Source organism: Cydia amplana, chromosome 14, assembly GCF_948474715.1.
Source record: "Cydia amplana chromosome 14, ilCydAmpl1.1, whole genome shotgun sequence".
In the NCBI taxonomy this organism is placed as follows: Eukaryota; Metazoa; Arthropoda; class Insecta; order Lepidoptera; family Tortricidae; genus Cydia; species Cydia amplana.
Window position 1 is genome coordinate 12,054,274 of NC_086082.1, and position 13,011 is coordinate 12,067,284.

At 36.6% G+C, this 13,011-nt stretch overlaps 1 protein-coding gene across 1 annotated transcript in view; it reads left to right on the forward strand.

The window, feature by feature from the left end:
* Nucleotides 1–11,137: 11,137 nt before the first annotated feature.
* Nucleotides 11,138–13,011, forward strand: part of LOC134654134 (uncharacterized) — a 42,166-nt gene continuing 40,292 nt past the window's right edge. The window contains exon 1 of the mRNA XM_063509583.1: nt 11,138–11,257. Within this exon, the coding sequence (XP_063365653.1) occupies nt 11,255–11,257 (3 nt within the window). The 5' untranslated portion in view covers nt 11,138–11,254. The remainder of the gene's footprint in view (nt 11,258–13,011) is intronic.

Genomic DNA, 13,011 nt, shown 5'->3' on the forward strand with positions numbered 1-13,011 from the left:
GTGTTCCCGTTGTTGTGGGGCCCTGGAACAAAAGCTCCATATGCCTCCACCGCCTGGTTCTCGGGGTATCCGCCCTTACCGAGTTTGGGCTCGTGGCCTCCGTTCCGGAGGATCTTTTATCCTCCGGTGAAGGAACCCACGCGTGAATCCTCACAAGTCCATCGGTAGCAAAAGCGTGTTGCCGACCCTTTGTAATAAGTTATACAAGGATTACTATTAGATAGGCTAAGGGATAATTGCAGGCCCTACAGAGCAAACAAAGTGCACCTTCAGGAACACAATACTTACTACAAAATGCAGTAAAATAATTGCCATTTTGTAATCCTCTGGCGCAAAAACAGTCTACTCTTTATCCAATTCGTGATTGGCGCCATCATTTACGTCTATTCTTATTATCGCCTCTTAGGTACCTTATTTCTTTTATCTTATTCCACAAGCTAGTGGGGTTGGTTATTCCTATAAAAGAAATAAGGTAGGTTAGTGTGCCCACAAGCTTTGCCTAGCTTAGGACTAGAGCTGTCGGTAATTACATATTTAAAAAAACTAAAATGACTCTGAAAATAATGCCCAAATCAAATTCAAAATACATAGATAGTTTAAAATTACATGTATACGTAATGTATCGAGGCAAAATGCGTTTTTCTCTACCAGAAAAACATAGTTGATTGCGTTACTAGACCCGGAAACGCTAACAAGCCAGGGGTGGACGCGTTTAGTTACCTACCTGCTAACTTCATTTCGTATGAAACTGCACTTTTATATAAATTCTACATGCGTCCGCAACCTGCAGAGCCGCAACGCAATGCATTGTTGGTTGGCCCGTGATTTCATGATGCCAATTCAGGGGAACATTCCAATCGCAGGGGCGACTAATGCAAACGATAGAATACCTGTTATACAATTTTAAATATTTGACAAAATTATAACAACGCCATGTTGTGGCCATGTAGTGAGCTTAACTTTATTAAGAACCATCGCTTGTGTATTACGTAACCTTTACCGAAAGGCCAGAGACCAAGTCGTTTTGGAGATAAACAGGAACATTCATTCGTGCAGAAATACATAATATACGAACAGCCTCTCACCCTATAGGTACGTATTACGTATATACCATATCAAAGGATACAGAACATAAAGAGGTTGAAGGGACACAATTGTCTAGCTTCGCACTAGTTTCACGTATAACCTAATATTTGCGTTATAACGGGTGTTTTTTTTTAGAGGTTTGGTTTTTAAATTGGCATAACTGTTTCTAGTGATTGTCAATTTAACAGTTGGCGGGGTATTTGTGGTCAGTACGTTTTGCCATTTTCACAATGAATAGACTTAACCAAAACAACGATTGCAAATTGTGCAAATTAATTTTGAAAATCAAAATCACCATCAATTTATTGCGGGAAACATTCGATGAGCGCATAATTTCCCGTAATGGACCTGTGAACTGGCCTCCACGATCGTGTGATCTCAGAACTATGGTTTACTTTCTTTGGGGATATGTGAAATCACAGATCTACGCAGATAACGTTGGACCACTTGGAAGCCAACATTCGCCGCATTATTGCCAATATTCGCCGCATTATTGCATAGTTGCTCGAAAAAGTGGTCCAAAATTAGACTTCCCGATTACGCTTCATTCGAGCCAGCCGTGGCGCCCATATGCCCGAAATCATTTTTAAGAACTAATGGCATAAGAATATCATTAAATAAAAGCAATACCATTATAATAAAATGTATTTTTACGTGTTTTATTTAATTTTGACTTTGTATACCTAAAAAAAAAACACCTTTATCATTATGAAATAATTAATAGTTTAAATTGAAAATGATTATAAATTAATGATTGGTTCATACGTATTATTCTTAAATACTAAATCTAAATTGGTTTATTTAAAGCAGCAGGTTAAATACTTTTAAAGTGTCCGGGAGAAGACATGACCGGTCATGGTCTGGGCTATAATCGCGAAAATCGAAGTTCGTCAATTGCGGGCCTTTTTCTCTGTCACTCTAATTACGTCTTAATGAGAGTAAAAGAGAAAGATCCCGCAATTTGCGAATTTTGGTTTTCGCGGTAGGCCCTCTGGTCTGGTAGGTATATTTATTTTGATTAATATACAATTCTAAAGTGGATTGATTCTATTACCTACTTATTAACCCATTGATATAAGAATAGAATAGAATAGAATATTGATTTAAAAGAAAAAACCTTAGTAACATTTGTCAATGTCCTGTGGCCCCACACTAGACTATGCCTGTCACGTGGTAGCCGAATTCGTAACATATCTATGATACTATTAAATAAATAATTAACAAAGTATGAGCGAAACAGGCACACTTAGGGCCCCGCCCATTCGGGATTTCGCGAATTTGTCCCAATTGAAGCCATCCGGTGCGGTAAAACCCGGTCACTTTTTGTGTCAAGGGCAGTGGCGTAACTAGGGGGGTGCTGGGGGGGGCACGTGCCCCGGGCGCCGTCCAAGGGGGGGCGCCAAAATGGGCCAAATACCTCCCATAGAAAATGGACCAGCCAAAATGTAGGAAACAGTCATATTTTTTTTTTCGCGACTTAGGGGTTGGTCTCAAAGTAAAAATTGGTCAGTATAATCCCAAAACCTCCCTGGCAACGGAAATGCAGTTATTTTTTAGCCACCCTGTATACAGGCAGGCCTATGGAACTCTCCGCGCGAGCTCGGTTTTATACCTACGAATCCGTTCCCGTTCACGGTAGAAAAGCAAGCCAGTTGGTTGCCACGCGCGCTCGAATATGCTAAAATGTATGCGAAAGAAATGTCTTGAACCAATGAACAAATAACACTACTTATAGTGTGGATGAATGCAGAAACAACAAAACTAATAAAAAATACCGTTTTTGCTCTTCCGATAGATAGGAAAAGTAGGTAGATATTCTCAATACAAGTACTTTTGGTTTTATTTTTACGATAGTTTCAATTGTGGTTGCAAGCTACAAGCTACTTAGGTGGTATTGAATTATTGATTCATTGAGCGGTTTATAAAACGGCGTAAACACTGCGTTTACTGCAGGGAGATATGACCTTTTAAAATGTCTCGCAATCACTCGTCGGAATCAAACGCATAAACGGAATATTGTAATTACTTATTGCAACTTATCTTGCTCATGGTTATTTTACGCTATACTTTTATATGACCAGTTCTAATGTTAGTTTGACAATTAAAACTTATATTTGTACCTACCTAAGTAGGTAGGTATCTTATATTAGTAAATCATTTCTAAGCGTCGGCAACCCTAGCGTTGCGCCGGTGCGCGGCGGCGCGTTGAAGGTCATTCCATTGTATTTTAGTGTAGGTATGAAAACGGTAGGTATTTGCGTTTTCTTTGAGAGATAAGTATCTGTTCGTAAGAACTATTATATAATCTGTGATACAGGGTGGTCCAAACCTTACCGTGAAAAAATTTTTTTTGGAATCCTAGCTCGTCGTTGGTTATCAGAATATACCCCATGTATGTTAGCCGATTTTTAGTAGATTTCGAGTTTAACTTTTAACTTTTGTTAAGAAATTCCGGGGTGAAGCTTTGCGTTGCTTTTATGCCTTCTAATAATTGTTCGTGGTATTTGCACTGATAACATAAATAGCGATGGGGAAGTGACCCCATAAAATAATAGTAGAAATAACAAAAGAGGATTTTTGTAATGAATTACTAATTTGGAAGCTTTCCACCTCAGTTCCTTTGGCCGGCGACTCTGACAAATTATGACTATTAAGTATCAGTTTTTTGACCTTTTAAAAAAACGTAGGGTCTAGCAGTTTCTAAAATAACCAAAAGTCTTTGAAATCGCTTGTATTTTTTATTTATTTAGGTAAGGGCAACATCTAAGCTTGACATGCTTGAACGTAAAAGTTTGTCTTTTTTTCCCAACTCAGCCAAGTGAGGATGCTGATTTTTATTTAGCAACTGCGCCGTTTGTGAAGGATTATGTTACAAAAAGAAATATTCAAAAAAGTTCAATAGTTTTTTTTAATAAATAATTGCTTCACCCCGGAATTTCTCAACAAAAGTTAAAAGTAATAACAATAAAAATCATAATTCGAAAACTACGAAAAGACGGCTAACATACATATTCTGATAGCCCACAGCATGAGGAATCTAAAAAAAAATTTTGGACGGCAAGGTTTGGACCAACCTGTATAACACATGCCGTGCCAACATCTCGTTCTGTGATACTAGAATGCCGTGAAAAACCTGTGTCAGGTATTGAGGTATCCAGAGTTTTGGTGTGGGATCGGGAGAATTTAGTCCAATTCAATCCCACCAAGGCTCAATTTTGCGCGTTTACCGCTAAGAAAACCTTATTTTTCAAGGCACAACCCATCCCATGTCAGGGAGTATTGGGAGCCTCGGTGTTGACATCTCCATCAGTGACGTCCAATAATTTCGTAGCCATCTTGCTGGGTAGGCTGCGCTCGTATCCAAAAAACTCGGTGTGCTCAATAAAGGGAGGCGATACTTTACTCTGGGGCAGACAGATCCATAGGCGTACCCACGGTGGGGCAAGGTGGGGCAGTTGTCCCACCCTGGTCTCTGACCATAAGCTAAGAATCTCTGTTTCAACCGTACTCTGTTAACGTCCCCAGCCTCCCCTACTTCTGCCCCTTAAAAAATGCTGCGTACGACCATGGACAGATCCCATATAAAGAGTACTGCTGTCACCTTTGGGCAGAAGCACCTAGATGCCACCTTGGTCCCTTCAAATCAGTCCAAAGGCGCGCTATGAATAGTCTACGATCCCAAACTTACAAGCGATATTGAATCTTCAAGTCTAAGGAGATCTCCAAAAAGAAGTGTATAAGTTTTAAAATGGTCGGCAACGCGCATTACCCGCCCCTGGAGTGTAGACGTCCATAGGATGCGGTGACCGCTTACCATCAGGTGAGTCGTAAGCTTGTTAGCCACCGATGGACTAAAAAAACACTTATTTGTCTAAATCAAAAGTAAACTTTAATAAGTAAAAAGTAACCCTTTCGTTAGTTCATTTCGTTTGGGGGGGGGGGGGGTGCAAATTTGGTGCCTGCCCCGGGCGCCATATCCTCTAGCTACGCCACTGGTCAAGGGTATCCCTACATACAACTATATGTGCGTCCAAGGCTTGATTAACATTAACTTGGAAGGAAAAATTGCTAATAACATGTGATTTGTATACAGGCACTGCGTATAAATGATTATGAACTATTTGTGTTAATCGTTATTTCAGCTAAATAACATATCATGGGAAGCAATGTTAAGCTCAATGCAGTTCTGCTCAAGGTTTGAAACTAGATATTCCTACATAACTTTTACTTTTACTTTTTTTAATTTTTTTTTTCATAGCGCACCGCATACACAGGATCACTTACTCTCTCACACACACACATACACACACACTTATAAACTCATAACTCATAACCCGAAACATATCTGTACAAATAAGTTATGTTAAGTATAGTTCTTTGTGTTATTATTAGTATTATACATAGTATTATCTTACTTCAAAATTTGCCTCTAATTATCAGATCTGTATCCTACGCATCTTGTTTGGTAAATCTTATGCTTAATGCCCCACAGTCCTCACGACACAGGCTCGACCTAGTGTGAGGACTATTGTTTGTTCTAAGAAGCTGTTGTACATATTCTGTAGTTAATTTTAATTTAATTACTAAGGTTTCATGTCATGTCAATTTGGAAAATAAAGATATTTGTATTTGTATTTGTATGTTGTAATAACCTGACAGTGATTGCTGTGGCAACACTGAGATATGCCTGTCATTGTTATCATGTAACGGAACACATTTTCGTATAGCGCTAAATAAACCGTAATTAATTAATTTACTGTTTTATTTGGCTCCAAAATATAATAATGGCGACGAGAAAATAACGTAATACGCGTGTGGACTGAAATACGTCAAAAGTTTTAGTTCCAAAAAGTAAAAACTCTGTTTGTGATACTCTTGTGAGGTTAGCATATATAACCTCCAAATGTCACTAAGTGAACACTTTTGGAGTGATATTTCGCAAAAAAAGACAAGTTTTGTGCAAAATTTAAGCAAAAGTGAACTATTACAAATATTAGAAGAACTGCAACTGAACCACGAGTTAGAAACAATAGACGAATTAAGGAAATTCCTAAGGGACGCGATCAAAAGTGGACAACTTATAAAGACTCCACAAACGCAGGAATTACCAGTCATGGCGGTGAATTATGTAAATTATCACATAGAACCCTTTGATGGACGTGATTTTGACACATTCGAGTTGCAGTTGCAGTGCCTAATTAGCTTGAATAATGTGCCGGAAGACAAGAAAGTGGCCCTGCTAATCACTAAAGTTACACCAAAAGTGTTAGAAACACTTAATCACATGTGTGCTCCTGCCAAACCAAATGAAAAGTCATTTACTGATCTCATCAAGCTATTGGAAGATAGATACAACAAATCCACTTCCGTTCCTGTGGATCGGGCAGAATTTAGAAAATGTAACCAGAAGGCAGAAGAAAGCATAGAAGACTACATTATACGATTGAAGAAAGCTGCAAAGAAATGTAATTTTAAGGATTTTAAAGACCAGGTGAAAGAAAAACTTATCGACGGAGTGTATTCATCTCTTGTTAAATTTGAATTACTTAAGAATGGCAACCAAACACTTGATGAATTAACCACCTTAGCGAGGACTGTGGAGGCGGCGTGGCTGCAGACTAAAATGAAGATGCCAGTGGAGGAACCAGCTTCTAGTATGTTTTTTGTCAAGCAGAATGCACAGAGTAAGCCAAAACAAATTCAGAATAAAGTCAATCGCGGGTCAACAGCATCTGGTAAGTCACTGAAGTGTTTTTGTTGTGGTAAAAATAACCATTTAAAAAGTGAATGCAGTTTAAAAAATAAATATTGCTCAGAATGTGGCCAACAAGGTCATCTGTACAAAATGTGTCCTAAAACCCATAAAATGAACATACTTGAAATTAACAGTGAAATGGAAAATAAAAACTCTGACATTGAGCAGTCTATTCAAGGACTTTTTCCAGACAGTGACGACTATTATAATATTTACAGTTGTAAATCAACCACAAATAAGGTACCCCCTTGTTTGGTGGATGGTAGTGTGAATGGTGTGATATTCAAGTTTGAATTAGATACCGGGGCTGAAACATCAACTATTTTGCAAAAGGATTTGGAAATTTTAAATTTAACACATGAAGTAAAAGAGACAAATGTCAATTTCAAAAATTATGACCAAACCATCACACAGCCATTGGGAATAATACATAACATAAAATTTAAAATTAATAATGACACTAAAAATGTTGACTTATTTGTGGTTGAAAACTATAAGCCTAGGTTATTGGGCCGAGATTTGTTAAAAATGTTCGGAATGTGGCCATTAAAATTATACAGAAACGAAGGGACAGACCCCGTCAACACCATAAAAGAAAATTTTTCTGAGGTATTTACCCCTGGGTGGGGTAATTTTAAGGGTGAATGCATATCCTTGAAATTAAAAGAAAATGCACAACCCAAATGTTTACCTGTTAGAACAGTGCCATTTGCACTCAAAGAAAAAGTATCCCAAGAAATTAAAAGGTTATTAGATAACAAAAGAATAGAACCTGTCAAATATAGCAAATGGGGAACTCCCGTGGTGCCTATATTAAAGCCGGATGGATCTGTACGCTTGTGTGGAGATTATAAGGTAACTTTAAACCCACAACTCGAAATAGATCGCTTTCCACTACCACATGTGGAAGATATTTTCAATAAATTAAGGGGTGCAGATTATTATTGTGAACTGGACCTTCGAGAGGCTTATCTACAGGCACCACTGGATGATCAGTCCCAAGATTTAACCGTAATAGTGACAGAAATAGGCACCTTCAAATATAAATACCTACCCTATGGTGTTAGTACGGGGCCTGGGTCTTTCCAAAGGTTGATGGCACAAAAATTACAAGACATACCTAATGTGATTGTTTTTATTGACAATATATATATGTGCGGAAAAACAATGACGGAAATGACAAATACACTTGAGTTGGTTTTGAGTAAATTAAAAGAATGTGAATTTAAATTAAAAGTCGAAAAGTGTAAGTTTTTCCGGAAAAATATAGATGTTTTCGGTTATAGAATAGATAAACAAGGCATTAAAATAATAAAGGAAAATATTGAACCCATATTAAACCTAGATCCACCAGAAAATTTGACAATGCTACGTTCATTTCTAGGTAAGATAAATTATTATGGTAGATTCTTAAAAGATTTAGCGACAACGCTTCATCCACTTTATGAATGTACAAGGCAGGGAACTTTTGTCTGGACTGATGAGTGTCAAAAAGCATTTAATTTAGTAAAAAGAAAATTAGGTTCTGCCACTAATTTAACTCATTACAATCCTGATCTTCCGTTAATTTTAACATGTGATGCCTCTGCATACGGTGTTAGTGCTATAATTTCAAACCGAGGCACTGATGGAATAGTGAGGCCGATTGCATTTGCTAGCAAAAAACTTAATGACACAGAACAAAAATATACCACCTTAGACAAAGAAGCTTTTGCAATAATCTTTGGGGTTACCAAATTTTACAATTACACATATGGCAGACCCTTTGAGCTAGAGACAGATAATGCTGCTCTTACTCGGATATTTGGACCGCATAAAGCAATACCCAGAATGGCAGCTAAACGCCTTCAGCATTATGCAATATTTCTTTCAGCCTTTAGTTACACTATTAAACACATCAGTACAGACAGAAACCCAGCAGACTATTTGTCAAGACTGCCAAAAGAGAATGACGATACAAAATATCATGCATTATGTATAAATAACACAGAAATTGTAAATGTAAATTATATTAATGACTCTGATTTGAAATCTCTAAACTGGAAATTGATACAAAATAATACCAAAAAAGATGTAATTCTTTCTAAGGTACATATGTACTGCCAGGATGGCTGGCCAGAAAAGGTGACAGATAAAAATTTAGATCCTTATTACTTGAGGAGACATGAAATTAGCACAGATAGAGATTGCATAATGTGGGGTCATCGGATCATAATACCTGAAAACTTGAGACAAACTGTTTTGGATGAACTCCATCTAACACATTTTGGAACCTCAAGAATGATAGAAATGGCCAAAGCTTACTTTTGGTGGCCTAAGCTTAATGAATGTATTGAAAAGATTGCGGGCTCTTGCAAATTATGTTTAGAAAATAGACATAACCCGGCTAAAGCGGTTCCAAAGTGTTGGCCAATTCCTCCGGGACCATGGTTTAGAATTCATGCTGATTTTTTAGGCCCATTATTTGGGAAAATGTACTTAATAATAGTTGATAGTTATTCCAAATGGCCTGAAGCATTTCAAATGGCTAATATTGGTTCTAACTTAACAATAATTAAATTTAAAGAATTATATGTAAGATATGGGTTCCCTGTTCACTTAGTAACAGATAATGGCACTGCTTTTACAAGTCACGAATTTCAAGAATTTTGTAGAGTTACAGGTGTTAAGCATACTTTCACTTCTCCTCACTATCCGGCCACTAACGGTGCGGCCGAAAGATTTGTAGAGACGTTTAAATCACATATGAAAAAAATTATTGAAAGTGGCAAATCGCATAACTATGCCTTAGGCATATTTTTGTTTGATTACCGCACGACCACACACACAACCAGTGGAGCAACTCCAGCTCGGTTGATGATGGGTAGAGAATTGCGAAATAGATTTTCACTATTAAGACCTGCACCCATATATCAAAATCTTGTAGAGGCACAAGAAAAACAGTTAAAGTATGCTAAGGGTGCCAGAATTGTAGACTTATCTGAGGGTGACTTAGTTAATGTTAAGGATTTTAGAAGGGGGAAGAAGTGGTCAAAAGGTCACATAGTTCAGGTTTTGATGCCTGGCTCTACTTTCATGGTAGAAGTGGAAGGAGTAAAATGGAAGCGTCATGCTAACCAATTGCATAAACTTAAATAAGTATTAAACTGTTATTTTGTTATATGTAAGACTTAGTTAGAACTTGATAGAGTCGATCAAAGAATATAATACTCATAGTATTATAGTATAATATAGTTTAAGATCTAGCCTAGCCTTATAGTTTAAGGGGGTGGAGAGTGTAATAACCTGACAGTGATTGCTGTGGCAACACTGAGATATGCCTGTCATTGTTATCATGTAACGGAACACATTTTCGTATAGCGCTAAATAAACCGTAATTAATTAATTTACTGTTTTATTTGGCTCCAAAATATAATATATGTCTAGCAAGATTTTATACAGAAATATGAGATGTCTCACAACTGATATGTACTCGCCATCCTACATAAAGAGCTATTTACCGCCGGTAAATAAAGTACAATACCCATTTCGTAATGAACTAGTCATTTTACCGCGTAAATTCATTTTCAGTTTTGTAAAGAGATTCATTAATACGGGGCTTTTCAGAATGCACGTTTCAGTGCACTGCATTTTGTATTATACTTGTGTAATAAAATGGCCGCGGGTTGAAATTTATCACAATTCTGGAAAATTGCTTACATTCCCTATCAATTTTATTCATGCAGCTGCCACAGCCACACACATACATCATATCCATCCTATGTTATATGTAACGATAATACTATGTACTAGCTTCTGCCGCGACGTTGTCTGCGTGGAACGATGATGATTAATGAATGAAAACTATCCTATGTCCTTCCCCGGACTTCAAAATTGTCCATACACAATTTTATCTAAATGGTTCTGCGGTTTAAGCGTGAAGAGGTAACAGACAAACAGACAGACACCCTTTTCTTCCGCCAATCGTCACGGTTTGGCAAATGCTCTTACCAGTCGCTGCAAAATGTGTCTACTGTGTCACACTGCCATCTATTTTTGTTATTTTTTTTTTTTATTTTTTTTAAATAATTACTCAATTTTCATTAATCCTTAATAGTTTTAGGGATGATGTAACAAGCTAATAGGGGTATTAGAAAAGCAACGGAACAATAATTGACTTTTAATATAGGTAGTTACATCAAACTAAGCAAACCATTTGCGTCCTTAAACAATCCTTGGCCAATTCAATAGTTCACACAAGATAACAGAATTGCAATCAAGATGCAAACGAGGCGGGAAATGCGTTATCAAGTTATCATTATCATCAATGAAGATGCGCATACGCACCGAGATAGATACTGTGCCGGCAGTCTCGCATTAACCGCCGAGCGGAGCGCACGCGCGTTGCGGATCGGTCGCGTGTAAACTTTAATTATGGTGAGTGTTTTGTGATATTTATCGGGTCTTATGTGATGTGTCATGAAAATGTGTTTTTTTTAATTATGGGAACCCGTGACTGCCCGTCGAATTTTAATGATATTGAAAAGCACCTGTATTAATATGTTTCGTATCGACACATTTAGCTTAGGTATATTCACATAATATAAATAACTATAAAACATATATTTCAACGCAAATTTTTGAATAATTAAAAGTATTTGAATGTTTATGCCGACCTGACCCCTGATTACCAAACAATTTTAAAAATAAAACATGCCTATTGCTAAAAACTAGACGGTCAATCGACTTGCAACGATATGTAGTTGACATGTTATTCCCAGGACATTTATTGCAAAATTAAATTATTATTTCATAAAATAGTGCAAGATAGATTTAATATTATGAAAATGTTACCTCACAAAACCAAATGAAATGTTTTTATTTATTTATCGAAAGTTAACAAAAACTTTCAGCTAGAACCTATTCTCGTTTAATTATTATTAAAAAAACTTACTTTTCATAAACGAACATTGGACCTGGGGCATAATTTTATTATTGTATTATAATAAATTATCCTAATTCAATAAATAAATAAATCTCACACGTTCTACTTGCGGGCATAAGAAAGCGATGTAGGCACCTAAACTGCTAAATAATTGTAAAAGTATTTAATACCCGAAAATACAGAACATATTATTACGAAGTATTTCTTCACTAAAAGATATAAAGAATAAAAAGAAATTAGTCGTGGATCCATGCCATGCTTATTTCAATTTTATTGCATTAAAACAAGTAACAACGAACCACTCAATTAGGTCATCGATTATTGATAAAATTGCATCTTTAGGAGTGGTTAATTGTCAATTTAACTCGCGGTCATTAAAAATGCAAGGGGCAAAGTGCAAGTCTGTACTCAAATTTATTTAATTGCTTGCGGTTTGGATATAGAAAATACATATTAGTATATAAACATGGCATATTATTCTCGAAACACGTGGGCCTTTTCAGTTACAAAATTTACCTATATAGGTTAACTATTTAATTGAGACGATTGGTAAGAAGTTATTACTAATACAGTAAATTTATACATTTAGCGTTTGCGTCAAATCCGGTAGTTTTGATTTTTTGCAGACTTATTTATGATGTTGGCCCAATTAATAATCCAAGTTTGTGACCTCGAGCGCCGAACGCATCAACTTTGTCAAAAATGGAAAAAACCGCGAAAACGGTATTCTTTTAGATTTGGGCGATTATAACCCTAAAAGCCTAGTTTTTGATATTACCTTTTCAGGGCGTTTTTAAAGAAAAGTAAATTTGCTACAATACGACACTAGATGACTATAATTATCTCTGTATTGCATGATTGAATAGTTTCCGAGATATAGCCTTTCAAATTTTTTTTTATTTATAAACATGTTTTTTTGTACATACACCCGGTAAAACACTTTAGTACCTATAGGTACGGGTACCTATTCAATAACTGATATAATGTGAGCGTCAGGATGGCGGGTGGACGTCCAGGAATTTAACGAAATATTTATTAATAAACATATTATACCTGCAGTGTACCTTAAATTAAGGTAGGTACCTTAAATTGAAATCAGTGTACTCGTACCTTTCCCTAAAACGAACTACGTAATTTAAATAAACGCCCACCCGCCATTCTGACGTCAGGTTGGCTGATTTCGTTTTCAATTTCGATTCGTTGAAATTCCTGGAGGTCCGCTCGCCATCCTGAATATATTAAAATA